We start from the raw sequence: 16,042 nt of genomic DNA on the forward strand, positions 1-16,042 counted from the left end.
TCAGCTGCCATGATTTGGAACAGAACTATCTTGCACCAGACCCAACAGGGAAATATTGCAGGGATGTTTTGCAATTACCTCACTCTGTAGTTTATATGCATTCTTGGCGCACTGCAATCTCAGATCATCAGTCAAAGAAGTGTACTGGTGTAGCAGCTGTCTGTATTCTTGTTCACTGACCAGAGACTGGGCTTTCCTGGCATGTACCAAGTTTATCATGTCTAGTGGCAGATGGAAGTGAGCCTTTGTATCCTCAAAACCTTGCTTATACTTCACCTATCAAATTAAAAACAGAACACGTTTATAATCACAGCATGGTAATCAGAATTCAAATTTTGATCAGAAGACACTTTATCCATATTTCCTCAATTTTCCAGCATAAATTATTGTTTTTAAAAATGATTTTCTTAATCTGTTTAACTATACCATGAATAATCATTATGTGTAATTATACTATGTGGCAGCCTACTCTGCATCAAAATAGTAGCCATCTATATTATATTTAATTAAGCTGAGATATTATTTATTTTCATTTTTGTTAAAGAATTGGACACATTAAAGCTACAAATTATCAATCTGATAAAAGAATTCTTAATTTACTGCATTTCTAGAATGCACAACAAAAAGTTGAAGCTACTGCCTGGACATAAAACACAAATGGCCACATATGTATTAGAATTAGTAAAAATCCCTTCTCAAAATATTTGTCATTGTATACTGATTTGGCCAGCTTAATTTCAAAAGATTTAATATTACTTGGGGGGGGAGAGGGGAAGGTGTTTCTGATTTTTGTTTTCACTTCTTGTTCCAGGAAAAGAAAGCTGGAGAAATATTTAAAGATTTAAAGAATTTCCTAATCAGATTATGCAAAAATTGAGAAACATCCAGATCTATTGATGGTCATCAAATTGACATAAAATAACCTCACAAATGACTGATTTATTCAGACAGTTGTTTTACCTATCTCAATCTACACATATCATTACACAAGAAAAGAATCCTAGTGTAAGCCCACTGAAATCGAACAGTATGATAAGAAGCTAGTCCAAAGCTAAATATTCTGTCCATGAGGAACTAGGCACTGTTAAGAAATCAATTCCAAAATGTCCACATCTTCTTTCTTGTACTTACATCACTCTGCAGCGATGATGCATGAACCGAGTGAGCAATGTGAATATCACCATCCAGTCCACATGAACCAACCATCTGTCCTTTCATTTTCTCAAATGCCTCCTTATACTTATGCTGAAAAAGAAATAGGAAAAAAACAAACATATGAATAGGATTGAAGAGAAGTATTAGAACTGTTAAAATCTGAATAAAAGGGTTTTCTTATTACAGAAGAAGAGCTGCTATGGACAATAATTTCTGGCTATATTTAATACGATATCAAATTTGAACAAATCTTTCGTGGATGCTTGGGAGACTTCATCTGCAGAAACATTTAAATATTTTATCCTATTTAGGGAAAGTAATACACACGCAAAAATATATAAATAAGCCAAAAACAATGAACACTTAAAGTAGTTTGAGTCAGTTACCTGCTATTACACAGGTGGTGGAAGACAAGAACCTGGTGCAAGTGATCAGAATAAACCTGAGGAACCTTTCTCCATTAGCTCTCTAGCAAATTCTGAAAAACTAGTCTCCTATGCTTTAAATTAAACTATATATCTCTACAACCTGCAAAGGACACCCAAGACAAACACTGAAGGGTAGAACTTCCTGACTAAGGTCTCTTCTCCAAAGGTTGGCTAGCTGACGGGGGCTGATACCTCCTGAACAATCCCTGTCACTGTTAGTGACTGTAGCCAAGTCAATACATTAAGGAGGTTGGTCAGCTTTGCCTTAGGTAAGCTTCCTTTGATGGTTAACTTGATTGTGTCCACACCTCCAAAAGCACAATAACTAACTAGACTGAGGCCGGATGTCTCCCAGCTGCAGAGTTCACTGGACATGCTGTTTCCATCAAGAGTCACTCAGCAGAGCAGAAACACTCTGGAGTGACTGACATCTCCTACTGGACTGTATCAGCAGTAAGTTCACCTACGTCGCTTATGATTTCACCCGAAGCCTTTGCGGCCTGGAAAGGAATGGCATCTAGTTTCATTTGATATCCACCGTCTTTCATCTTTCCCCAGGACTCCTTATAGCGAATCTAGGAAATATGGAACAGGAGAGAAGCAGAGAGGCTGTTCAGAGGGTTGACACTGCAGCATTGCTGTTATCCTAGCAATGTTACCAAAGTTGTTTCATTCTATTCTAGCACAAACTGCTAACGTAAATGAAAATATCAATACACAACATGAATAATCAGATCACGTGTTCGTTCTTATCTTTCTAACTTAAGAGAAGTTTGTTTAGAAGTTTGGTAAGAAATTTGATTTCTGATTTTACTTCAGAAACACCTAGACCATAGATCAAACACTGGTGAAAGGAACAATATTAGTATGATTTCTGGTGTGGGATAAACGGGAAAGCACTATCAACTTTTTCCATTTTCCTTTAAAGTATTAAAGGTAAGATTTATACCTCACTGATATTCATGGAATTTAACTTGGCCAGAAGGAGTTCAGGAAAATCTGTTATTGGTGTATACTGATGCTTTACACTCTCTCCATGTTCCTTGTACAGTCTCTGCAAACAGAAATGAGTTTCAGTAGCAAGTATTGACTACCCATTCATCACCTAATTCAGACAAAAAGTATTTTCAAATAGGTTTATGGAATGCAAGGACTATGGAAAAATTACAACAGCATTAAACACAGGCAACTGTATCAGTCAAAAAGTACTCAAACTTAGTGTTTGACGCAACCATCAGCTAGAGTAAGTGAGAAGTTATGAGCATATAAATCAATTACTATGAAAGTTCATTTATCTGAATATTAATTTGATAAGACTTCCAACATTGTTTCCAAACAAAAAACTCAGAAGGTGACTGATCCCATCTTAAATTGTCTACATGGGCTACTCGTATCAGTCTTTGGAGGAAGAATATAGGATTGGCTCAGGACTTTGGGATGTCTACAGATAGATAAGAGGTATTCTATGAGGTTAACCAGAACTTCACCTACCATGGCTAATCAGATCACCTCCTTGAAATTATTTTTCTTTCCTCTCTTAGTTTATTCTCACATTAACACAGTAGTTTTCAGCCCAGTACAGATAGCCACTTTTTTGTGGCCTTTGGCCCATGTCTTGACAACCCAGCTTGCCTTTCCCAGGCATGATGGGTTTGAGACCCTCTAGATTAGAATGAACGTCTCACTGTTTCACCCTGCTGCCACTTTCTTTAGCAACTAGACCCACTTGTAATGCAGCTCCATGAGAGGAAAATTAATGAGAACTCCACGTGTGAAGAAGTAGAGCAGCAGACTGATTTTGACTGTGGCTCAGTGGAACAAAATGACTTTTATTTATCCTGCCTGAGATGTAAGCCTTTTGAATCTTATTAATTAAACCAAAGGCATAGACACTATAAGTATTACAATAGCATGTGTTTTACACAAAGTCTTTCATCTTCTTTTTCACTTTAAAAATATCTATTTTCACAATGAAACATCCTCTCATGTTTGAAACTTGTCTTTTTTGAGTGACTTTTGCTTATTATTTACTTCAGTATTATCCCAGTTAAGTCTACAATGGTTTTAAATCGCTCTTCTATTAAAAATAAACATGTTTAAACACTAAACAGCCTCAATTCTTCCCTTTAAGGTTTCCCCTTCTGGATTTCTCTCTCAGGAGGATGACAGCTTGAAATAATTTATTTTTTCTTCCTTGTCATGCTGCCTCACATTTTCTTTCCAAAGAATATGCAGAAATTGAAATTTGAAAGATCTGTTTGAAAAGGAGAAAGAACCCCATATGTGTTCTTCCTCAATGAATCTCAAAAGGCCAACAGCCTCTAAAGGTCAAAGGTCAGTGTTAGTCTTGAATTTTACTTCTGGAAAAAAAAAAAAAAAAAAGAAAAAAAGAAAAAAAAAGGACTGAAAGCCCTTTTTACGTTAAATTCCCATTCACTTCAGTGGGATTGCTATGACTTCCCATTCCAAGTTAGAAACATGCTCTTTGTGAGATGCACCACACCAAAAAACAGAAGTTTCATGGTTCCCAAGGATAATCTCAGAGAAAGAAAGAGAGAGAAAGCCAGTGCTTCAATCAGGTCGTTCAAAGAGGATACCACTCTTATAATCATAATGTATATACATTATAACTTACATCCACAGCCTGGTTATAACTAATTCTAGCCTGGATCATCTCAGGAGTGTCTTTAATACTGGTAAACTTCAAAGCATATGGATGCTGACGGTACTTCTTCTGTTGAGCAGAAAAAAGATCAAAGCTGTGAATTTTGTGCTGCTCTTTCATGCTATTTGAAAGAGAAAAATCATAGGTTGCTGGAGATTAGAGTGAATTTGTGAACATAATTATTATTCCTCTTTCCTCATCTTTATGTCCTAGGTACTTTCAGATTAATATTTGTTTCGATTTAACAATAACCTTTTCCCAATTAATATTAAAGTATTTCTCTGTAAATATAAAGAAAATATTTCAAAATCAGGTTCTGCCTGCTAAAATACTCCAGGACTCAGGATTTTAAAATCTTTTTCAGATGGCTTCAAATACAGTATGACTGATTGCATTTTTTATTTATAGTTCCTTTAAGCAAGAAATGATATACAATTGTGGTATGTTAATAATGGCAGCAGTTAACCTTACTGTTTCAAGGCTTAGCTTTCCTCCTAACTTACAAATAGCAAATATGTGCAGTCATTAACTTTGTGCCTATTTGTTACGTATGTGATTCAGCTTGTTTGAAAGGATCCATAGAAGCTTATCAGAAAACTTGTTATATATATACATACATAATTAAAATGAAGACTGTTTGATGGGAAACTAGAAACAGGACCATATGGAAAAAGTGTCAAAATCTTCCCTTCCTGCATGAGTTGTCCTATACCCATCATAACTCTTATCTCTTGTCCAAATAGCACGTACTAAATTTTTCTGATGCCTGTGATGAACTCTCAAGTCAATAAACATATTCATGGCTCTTTTGGAAACTTTATATCTCAGTGTTCAAGTTTAAAGGCATATCATCCTCCTTTAGTTTGAGCTATGATCTGCAGAAGCTTCAGACAACATTTTGATTCTCTGGAGACTCTAAACAACTATGTAAGACACATTAAGTCTTTTAAGATATCACAAGCTTATAAGCAATGTTTTGGTTTCAGAGAGAAAACCCTCAACAATGAGCAATCTTACTGAGTTTAAATGAGGACAAGAGTAGGGACTCTTTGTTCTGTTCAGATGTAAAGACAAATATGAGTTGACCAGAACATCTCTACAAAAAATCTGAGAATAATACTGCTTTTTAGCAGTAATAGAAGTAATTCATGGTTTGTATGTAAAAAGGGAGGAGGCTCATAACCATCTAAAATTTAGTACTCGCAAAAAAAGACTGACATAAACAACCTATCAGGTCAAATTTCTACATGGCTAACTTGCCACTACTGTACATCAAAATGGTATACTTATATAGGCTTACAGTTATTATCCCAGCTGGCATTGCCATACTACCTTTTATGAAGCTACCCTGCTTTATACCACCAGCTGAGGATCTAGTTTGTTGTGTCTAAGAAAAAAAACATCCTTCTTCATTGCAGATAAACTATAACTATACAGGAAAAAAAAAGTAGTGTTAGGAATCAGGCAGATATGAAAGAATAACCACAACGCTACACCAGTGGTTATACTGTTATTCTCATTGAGCAAATGGACAGATGATTCCTATATCACCAGTGGTTATCTAAAATAAAATCACGAAAACCAGTCTCCTAGTGCAGCAGATTTAGCCAATAGGACTCCTTATGAAATAACAGAGACAGAATATGATGAACCTTTTAACCATTTCCACCAGTGCCTCCTTTGAAGGCCTCATGGGACTGGCACAAATGTTTCTAGAGTTTGCCTCTCCTGTAAGTAGCACTGGCTACAGGGAGAAATAAGGATGAAAACTACTCAGACATATATATGTAGCTGCATACAGAGATATTTATGTGAATTTCAATAGCTAACGTGAGTATATCCGAGAAAGGAGCAAGAAGGAATGTGTATCTGTTACAAAAGAAGGTTCTTGGTCCAATGACTGCATCTTTTCATCATCTCTCCTGTTTTGCTTCATTAAAAAGGTAGGCTAGTGGGTAGCAATTGAGCACTGTTTGATTGCCATTATTATTCATAATATCATTTGTCACCTACTTTGTTTTTGCAAAGGCTATATGGACTCCTACTGGTGTGTGTTTGGTATCTGGTTTCCCTCTAATTACCAGTTCTATCCCTGGTTTTGAGGGCTTTCATGTGGTATGCCTTTTTCTTTCCCCTTTGAGTGGAAATTATTTTAATTTTATACAGACATTTTGCACACATTATGCAGCAAATTCTGTTGCATGCTGTCATGAAATCTCACCTCACTAATGAGTTCTCCTGCCTTCTTAGCCTGCTCCACATTTAATGACCCAGTGGCTATCCATCCAGCTCCTTTCATCCAGTTCAAATCTGCTCTGTATCGGTTCTGACAAAGAAAAAAAATCATCCTATTGTTGGTGTTCATACACTTAAAATGGCATTAAAGGATTCAGAAATCTCAGGAACAACAGCCAAGTCAAATTAGTTCCTGCTTGTGTTTTATTTGCTATTGAGCAGTTGCAAGGAAAGCAAAATAAATTACGGAATGAGATAGCAGTATCAGGACTCACCAGTCATTGTGCAATGTACTTTTCAAGGCAATTTGTAGAAGTGGCCTATACCTTACTGTCACTTGTAATTTTTACTCTAGTTTAGCAAAAACATTCAGTCTCACTGTAGATAGCATCTGATGTGCACTGTTTAGAAGATTATTAATGATTTGCAATGATATGAAAATGGCAACTAGCATTTCCTAACCCCCAACATTTTGCTGTACTGGAGGGAAAGCATTTTGTTGTTTGTTTGTTTGTTTTCCATGTGTCTTTAAAGAGCAAGGGTACAGATGTGCTTCTGTTTCCTCACAAAATCTCTCCTGCCAACAGCCTACTAAATTGCAAAAGCTTATACAAGCTCAACAGCTGGGTTTCTCAAAGCAGCCAGAAGCATTTCAGCACCTGCACCTCAACAAGACCTGTACATATATCCATCTTAGTTTCCTTTAGAAGTTCTGAGTTAAAACCTCCGGATGGCAGACTGACTTAGATTAACAACATACACTGTCAGACAGTGTATCTGATGGTTACAGCTGAGCACATGGGCTCCACATGGACTTTTATCAGCATTTTATATAAGTTATTTAACCTTCCTATACATTAGGTAAAATAAATAAATGTACATCATATGTGATTAATAAGGTTTTATTAATGTAGGCTTTGAAGAAGCTATAATCATAAATAGGATCATAACTCCTCTCAAAAACACTGAACACCTTAAATATGTCTCTTGAGCAAAGGAGTGGTTGTTAATTGCTCCTAATATTAGCCATTTAATGGTTGAAAAATTAAGTGCATAAATATGTCATGCCATTAAAAAGCATAAACATCCAAAGAAACTCAGCCCTAAGTATCTGAAGTGGTTGCATGAAAGTGTTGAAATACAAGAAGTTCTGGACTTACATCACTTTGCAATCCATAGGCCCACTTGGCCCACGCCACTTTCATGTCAGTAGGCAATGCAGTGTAGTGATGGAGGGCTGTCTTATATCCTTTGTCTGTAGCCAAATTCTGAGCCTTTTTGGCATGGACAAGGTTAACCATATCCATAGAGACGTGGAACTTATTCTTTGTGTCCTCAAATGCCCTCTTGTACTCCAGATCACTCTGCAACTTTGACATTTGAAGGGAATGAGCCATTTTTGAATCTTCCTCTGCAGCTTTTACTCCAATCAGCTTACCCTTCATCTTCTCATAATCTTCCTTATATTTAATCTGTGAAGAAGAAAACAGACCATGAGTAAATGATCTAGGTTGCGAAACTGACACCTTTGCTAGTAGTAAAACAATGGTGTATCAGTGTTGTGGCATCCTGGGTCCCCAATACAAGGAGTCCATTTGCAAAAATAGAACTGGAACACCTTAGAAATTTGTAATTGTCTACCAAGAATAAACCCTATCTCAATAGTTATATGCTCTCAAAAAGCTCTAAGAAATCTTTTCTTTTTGGTTATCTTTGGAAAACAAAAAAAACAAACAACCACCAATATTCTTTAAACATTGATGTCCAAAGGATCTTTCAGGAATTTTCTGGCCACCCATAGATGCATTAAGTTACTATGTTGCATATGAGAACCCCACTTTGAGTTCTAAAATTCACCCTCTAGTCAAAATGAAAATAGGAAAATATAGTCAGCGTGTAGGGAATAATTTTGAATTGCTCAGAGCAAGCTTTCTGAATTATTATGGAATACCATTCACCCAGACGACCCCTCCATTGCTCTTTAGCATGAATCAAGGAGGGTGGCTCAGGGCACTGAGACAGATGTGACACATCCCTAACACTCTGGTAGCAGCCGGGACTGTCAGCTGTCCTATGGATAAAGAACCCTTATGGAGTCCATACTCACATCACTTGCCAGATCCCTCTTTGCTTTAGCTGTCAAGAATGACAAAGCATCCAGACGAAGCACAAATCCTTTTTTCTTCTGCTTCTCCCAGCTACTTCTGTACAGTTTCTGAAGAGATGACAATAACACCATGTTTTTATTGCTATCAATCTATTCTATTTGGTTTATAGTCAGAGTGGAAGTTGCAAAGTAATATCAGACTATCATATGCTCCATGATGATTAACTATATGTGTCAGGATCTGATCTTGATCATACCTCACTGATATTGGCAGCATTTGCTTTGGCGAGGATGAAGAAAGGATCATCTTTTGTAATGGTGTACTGATGAAGAAACTGCTCCTTTCCTGACCTGTAGGCAACCTGTCCACAGAAAGCAAGTGTGATTAACAACGGCCCGTGTTTAATTTTGAAGAAATACTGATTGAAACACTCCAAATATTCAAGGATTTGTTAGGGTTAATTTATTTGGTTAGTCTTCAACTTCATGACTTTTTTTTTTTTTTTTTTTTGTCAAATCTGAATTTAAAAGCTAACCCACAGAGCCAAGTTGACCTAATTACTTATGGTTAAGTTTCAGGGAAGCAGCGGAACAACATGCATATCAGTATACTTCAATTCTTCTTCCTAAAGTTAGTTACTTAACTGGCATAAAGCCGACATTAATTCACAGCCCATACAAAATGTCTGCAAGAATATATTTCATCCAGTATTAAACTGCAGCTACTTCTTAGGTGGAATGAAAGAGTTTAATAGGACATAAAAATAGTGAATTTTAGATACAAAATGATGAACACTAAGAAGTTCAATCTGCAGAGAAAAAGTGTGACCTAAATATAATTGCTGACATAATACTCCAGCATTTAAATGAAAATATAAAGGTCTTTTTATGATCCAAGTAGCAAACATCTCTATTTTATATCCCAGAGCAACTTCAACAGAGAAGTTGGCTACTCTGTTTCAGAACCCCATAAAGCTGTTGGCAGAGCTATTGAAAAGCTATGAAAAGATGTACCATTTCATGAAGTGTTATATTTCTTATATCTCACAGGAAAAAAAAAAAGAAAAAATAAGGTTGTCCTAGTATAAAGCCCTAAATTCAGCATTACTATTTCACCTTCAACACATATTCAGAAAGGTAGCATTATCCAGTACATAGAAGATAAATAATAGCAGTCAGGAGACCAGCACTCTCCTCTGATTCACACTGGTGATATCTTTGAGACACACAGCCCTTATCCAAGTAAGAACCGGGTTTTTCTTGATGCAAAGGAACAAAAAAAGGAAACAAGGTTGTTGCCAGAGAAAAAAAAAAAATACATCATGAGGCAATAATGCAATAATGCTTTGTTCATGTAACACCTGTATTTTCAGTTCTGACTGTAGATGGAGCCGACTGTATCTTCAGTTCAAGGAAGAGCACATTAAAATGCAACAGAACGTGGGATGGATGTACCTCAGTCTCTGTGCTGATGTCTACTTAGTTTTGAAGCACTGCCTAAGGATCAGCTGGGAATACTTCTGCCTTTTACTTCCTCATGGATAGCCAATTTCTGTGCAGATGACATTAATGACCCAGGAATATTCAGGCGACCACTCATGAACACATTTCAGCCATACTTGAATCCTGCCTGCACCACCCACAAGTTTGTTGCCAAAGCTGTCTTGTAGAAGTATCCCCTCTCTTCCTCTGGCCACTGACAAAATTTATGAGAAGCCTGACTTGCAAATTTCTGTTCCTGTTGTTTTTTGGGGGACTATTGTTGTTCTAGTTCAGAGAATTTAGTGAGAGAATTCATTAAATCAACAAATAAAACACTTAGAAATAAATCTCGAGAACTTTCACAGATTGAAAGCTTTCATGACAAGGTCTTCTTCCTCTCCTCTCCCCACCCTCAGTGTATATATCTCAGTGTATATATATATAGGAATGACCACATTAGGAGAAACTACTTGCAAAGAAAAGATTTCAGTCAAGGACTTACATCACTTTGCAGTTCCTGGCTTTTCTTGGCATGTTTGATCTGAGAACTGTCCGCCACACTGGTGAACTTCAGTGCATCAACCTTCTGTCTGTATTTTTTCTAGATCAAATTAAAGCAGGTTACACAAAAGTTGCTGTAACATTTACCTTCCCACAAAATTCAGTGTTTTCAAAAAGCATATGACCGAGAGAACCAGAAGTCTGCTATCAATTCCCAAGGCATTTTTAGCATAAGTATCATCAAAAAAAGCTTCCAAAAATATATTCTTTTAGCATCTCCTGCTAAGAAGACCACAGTGGCAAGGAGGTTAGTGTGAGAGCATGCCAAATGCACTGCTGCTGACACTACAAGCATAGATAATCTTTGGTGGCAGAGATATTCGCCACATATCTTACAAGATCTTGGCTGCAATCAGACTAAAAAGTGCTCTTCACAAACTGGCTGTCTGAAGTCAGGGCCCATGAGAGCCTGTGATCTACACAGTCAATATTACTATCTTATTTTCCTACATGAGACTTCTCAAACATAGGCATGTGATGTTCAAATCACAGAACATTTGAGCTATTTTTCAGTTATCAAGACATTTGTAATTTATTATTTAAATTAGGATGGGAAATTTCAGTGTCTTGAAATTAATTGTAATTCAAAATCTTCCGCGCCATCAGCTGAGAGCCCACTATGATAGCCCACCACAAGGCTCTGGTCTTGGATATGGAAAAAAACATCCTGCTCCATTCATCCTCTGGTAGCAGAGCTTAAATTAAATCTACTTGCATAGACAAACTTGCATACAGACTAATATTTCTAGCTTGCTAAATAAGACTTCCCTTACTTCTATCCCATTTTATTTTATTTTATATCTGAAACACACTAAAGAAAGAGGAAAACCTCCGTTAACTTCATCAGACCTTGGATCAGGCCTGTTTTTATCCATGCCTCTGCATCACTCATTTCAGAGCAAGCTAAGCACTTCTATCCATCTTCAAGACAGTGCATGGAAATTCAGCATGTCATTTCAAGACCACAGAATAAGAGGGGAGACCAGGCAAACACTTTGGCATACTTTAGTCAAATTCCTATACTAACAATTCCACAATGAGGTGGGGCTTCCACCTAGGGGAGGTTTAATTGCATTTTTTCATTATCTGGCGTTTCAGGAGAGAAATCCTTCTGTTTGAACTGATGGGTGAACAGATCAGTTTATACTGTGACTTTTCTAGGGGAACACAAAACAGAAGTTAAAAAAGCATGCAGAACTTCAAAGAGGTGCTCATCACTTTGTTTTAGGAACCTGGAAAGGAGGGAGGCAGATTAAAACTAGCATGTTTTGTCACGTATCATGGAACACAATGTAGTGACATTCTGCAAAGAAATGACAAAATGCCAGGTAAGAGATCTCTAAAAAATATCCACCAGTCTCCAGTTTAAATGACTGCCAGCCATCTCTTGGCCTTACACAGCACTGAAATGAAAAAGCAGATCATTATGGATTAAGTATTTGTGGAAGTGATTATTACTACAGCACACCACAGCAGCAGATGTCAGTCTATCTCTAGCAAGACACTGGATCTGAGAGTTGCTGCTCTTCTTTTGTTTCTAAGATGTATTTTTTTTACCTTTACAGTAGCAGTGAGAGGATGTCAGAGACCCAAGGTATCAGAGAGTGTGATCTCCAGTAACTAACTGGCTTCCGTTCCTACCTCCAGCACTAAGTGGGATTTTAACCTTCTTGTCAAACTTCCCCTAATTTATTCGTCCTTCTATCCTCTAGTTTCCCCAGCACTAGTGAAACAACTCAACCATAGCTAAGCAGCTGAGGAAGTGAACTTCCATAAGGTTAATGGCAGTGTAGAACCATGAATTAGTCAAGGGAAAGTGATGAAAAGTAGCAAAAGTTGAAACTGCCGGCAAAATCACAGCCCCTATTTGCTGAAGGGCAAGAAAATTTTCAAACACAGCTGTCAAATATCTAATTTTTCAGCACTGTTCCTTAGAATTCTACATACTACATGTAGCACATCATGTAGGAAATTGTGATTCCCTTCCATGCTGCTCTGCAAAATGGGTACACGAATGAAAATAGATGAAAGCACAATTATGGAGACTTTTGTTTCACAATCTTGACAGAAATCAATAATCATATAATGGGAAAATTGTTTTTTAACCTTGATTCCAGGATCTCCTAAACTGTAGAATATCTAAATTATCTTCTTTTGAAATAGGAGTTCCTTATCTATTCCACATGATGCAGTGGAATAAGCATACATAGGCCTCTAAACAAACAACAGACAAGGCTGAGCATTCTGCTTACCTCACTGACCAAATCTCCTACATTTTTGGCATGTTGTATATTAAGACTTCCTTCTGTGATACACCCAACTCCTTTCATCCACATCAAGTCTGACCTATATTGAAGCTGTTGAGGGAAAAGGACATTTATTAGCATGGGGGACACAGGTACAATGTTTGCATGTGAACATGTGCACACTTGCCAGTTTCAAAAAATATTTTGAAGACATTTTAAAAAGTCATAGTGCAAATCAAGGAGTGTCCACGTGAAATAAGAATGTCAAATTCTGAAAAAAAGTTTATAAACATCCATATTGCTTGTAATACATAAGCAGAGTACGTATCAACTTACATCACTCTGGAGTCCATAGGCCTTCTTGGCCCATTTTGTTTTCATATCTTCTGGAACCACTGTGTATTCATGGAGTCTCTTCCTGTAATCCAAGTCACTAGCAAGTGCCTGGGCCTTTTTAGCATGCCTCAGGTTTACCATATCCATAGGCAGATGGAAATGGGTCTTACTCTCCTCAAAATCTTTTTTGTAGGCAATCTAGAAACAGAAGGAATGAAAATAAGTTTTCTGTATCACTGCATTGAAAACCCAAGCCTATCTTAAATGCCCAGTCTTGTTTGCTTTCAGATTAGGGGGAAAAAAAAGTTAAAATCAGGTCCTATGAGGAATCCATAAAACAGCTGGCAGAATTAATTTTGCAGTCTCTAGAGACACACTCTCTATTACAGTACATCTTACTTTACGCTATATTTTTATCAGCTTGAAAGTTCTGTGTAGAAGTGGTTATACTGAGGTTTTAATAGGATGATGTTATTTTCCTGCTCTGAAATTAGGACATCATCAACGCAAAACTCCCGAGGGGAACAAAAATATTGTGCAATCATTGTAGATTAACAGACTGAGGAATAAAAACAGTTTCTGTCAAAGGCTTCCACTTCTTATAGTTAAACATCAGTAGCAGTGGTAGGTCAGGTATTGGTTGCTGAAAGATTCATAATTAAGAAAAACACCTTTTGAGTAAGGGAAATAAATAATTTACCTCACTACTCATCTTGGCCACCTGCAGAGAGTGCAAAAGTCTTGAATCTTTGGTTCCAATTGCTTTTCCTTTTGTTTTCTCATATTCTTCTTTATACTTAATCTGTGAAAAAAAAAATAGTTTAAGTCAAAGAACATTTTTCACTTACCCCAGAGATCAGCAATATGTTTTTCACTGACAATTTGGGTGGTCAAAATTTAGAAGAGTTTAGTCTGATTTGCATCTTGTCACTTCACATTTCCCAGACTTTCTCAGAAATTCCCAAAAGCACAAGATTGGTATTACTTATGTTGTCTTTAACCTTATTCTTTAAGGCTTACTCCTCTGAGATATATATGCTTACAGACTAAGTCTTCTGAATAGCTGAATTATCTGATTCTTCAACCAAATTGTAAAATAAATAAATAAATAAATAAATAAATCATATAAAAATCAAGCAAGAAATCCAAGACTTGATTTTCTTAATGAGGTGGGAGAGCAGCTGAGTGAGAAAAAAAAAACTCTTGTATTCTATCCCATTCTTAAGAGATTTCTGAATCATCTTCATTGCTGAACACTTTCCAACTACAGGCAAAGTTTCTTCTTTTTCTACCTCTCCAGGGGTTAAGAATTGTGAGATAAGTCGTTTAAAAACAGTTAGTTTGGATATATGTATTTTTACTATGCATGTGTTTGTGTTAAAGAAACTGACTAAAGAAACATGCAGTCCCTTTGCAGTGGACAATAACAGCAATTTTGAAGCTAAAAATAATTCAAAACACTGAATTTTACTATGGGAGGATTGAGCCATTGTCTTTCTGCAAACCTTGCTTCCATCCACACAAGTATTAAAAAAAATAATAATTTCAGAGTGATTTTTCATAGCAGTCTGAGAAAGTTTCCAGCTGTTCATCTGCCTTTAAGAAAGATGAATGCATGACAGACGAATGCAGGGCTTAAACATCCAGATGAAGTGAGCTAAGCTTTATTTCCCTGTGCTACAGCAACTTATGTAAAGAATAATTCCTAGGTAATTAAATGTAACCTACATCACTGGCAAGATCCCTTGAAGCTTTTGCAGCAAGTAAAGGCAGAGAATCAAGTTTCATTTCAAAGCCCTGGCCCTTACTCTTCTCCCAGCCTTCTTTGTACTTAACCTGAGAAAGGAAAGACAGCAACATGTTACTAACACACGAACACACAAGATCTTCAAATGAGCATGAGAATGATTAAGAGCAAAACACAAGTATAAATACTCTCTGCCCACAAACTAGAACATTATTAAATCACCGTTTGTTATCATTTTCTGTTAATTAATTGGCTAGGATTGAATCAAGAGCTTTATTCTCGCAGTTTAAAGTCATTTTAAATCCCATAACTTGCACCAGGTTTGCATGCATAGCTCTTTTTTTCTTGGCATGGAGGAGGGAAAGGTTTCCAAAAGTGTCTGTGGTTTTGTCTAAATATGCAAATACTGTAGATTAATAGCAGCTGATCTCTAGGGAAGAACAGCTCGTGCTGTTACCACTACAGGTTTCAGACATCACACTACACGTTTCAGGATTTTTCTTCCCCCATCATACTGCCAAACTAGAGCTAGTGATGTGAAAATCATGTTCAACTTCTGAAAGTTAATGGAACCTAAAGCACTAGTTGTTTAAACTCTTTTTCAAGGTTCCACTTTAAATTCCATTAGATCAGAATCAAGTATGCTTGCGTGCATACACCTACATCCATGAACCCCTGATTTCTGGATGTAGCTGTTTGTTTGGTTGTTGGTTTTTTTGTTTGTTTGTTTGTTTTTCACATTTTAGATCATATCTAATGCTGAGCATCCATCCCAACACATTATAGACACAAAGAGTGTTTCTCCACAGCAAAAATGCAACTCAAATATAACTTAGGCGTAGAATAAAATATACGAATATGGCATGAAAAACTTGCAGCAATGCCAACTCAAAACACAAAAAATTATTAAGCTGGCTCAAAGATAAGTCACACCAGTAATATATTTGGAGGTTTTTGTTGTTGTTGTTTTATTTTTTTTCTTTCTGTTTTTGTATTTGGTCATCTATTGGGCTTTTTCCCCCACAAAATTATCTACAATGCAGGTCTGATAATTACTTAACAATTTAAATAGAGGTTAAG

General features: G+C 36.6%; 1 protein-coding gene across 1 annotated transcript in view; it reads right to left on the reverse strand.

Moving 5' to 3' along the window:
- Positions 1-16,042, reverse strand: part of NRAP (nebulin related anchoring protein) — a 49,572-nt gene that overhangs the window by 14,214 nt on the left and 19,316 nt on the right. The window contains exons 17-30 of the mRNA XM_084526248.1: positions 14,944-15,051; positions 13,916-14,017; positions 13,216-13,413; positions 12,886-12,990; positions 10,575-10,673; positions 8,848-8,952; positions 8,591-8,698; positions 7,644-7,955; positions 6,470-6,574; positions 4,219-4,317; positions 2,533-2,637; positions 2,051-2,158; positions 1,132-1,245; positions 79-276 (exon numbers count right to left, since the gene is read on the reverse strand). Coding sequence (XP_084382374.1) covers positions 79-276; positions 1,132-1,245; positions 2,051-2,158; positions 2,533-2,637; positions 4,219-4,317; positions 6,470-6,574; positions 7,644-7,955; positions 8,591-8,698; positions 8,848-8,952; positions 10,575-10,673; positions 12,886-12,990; positions 13,216-13,413; positions 13,916-14,017; positions 14,944-15,051 — 1,866 coding nt within the window. The remainder of the gene's footprint in view (positions 1-78; positions 277-1,131; positions 1,246-2,050; positions 2,159-2,532; positions 2,638-4,218; positions 4,318-6,469; positions 6,575-7,643; positions 7,956-8,590; positions 8,699-8,847; positions 8,953-10,574; positions 10,674-12,885; positions 12,991-13,215; positions 13,414-13,915; positions 14,018-14,943; positions 15,052-16,042) is intronic.

The sequence above is a fragment of the Aythya ferina genome, assembly GCF_964211825.1.
Source record: "Aythya ferina genome assembly, chromosome: 7".
In the NCBI taxonomy this organism is placed as follows: Eukaryota; Metazoa; Chordata; class Aves; order Anseriformes; family Anatidae; genus Aythya; species Aythya ferina.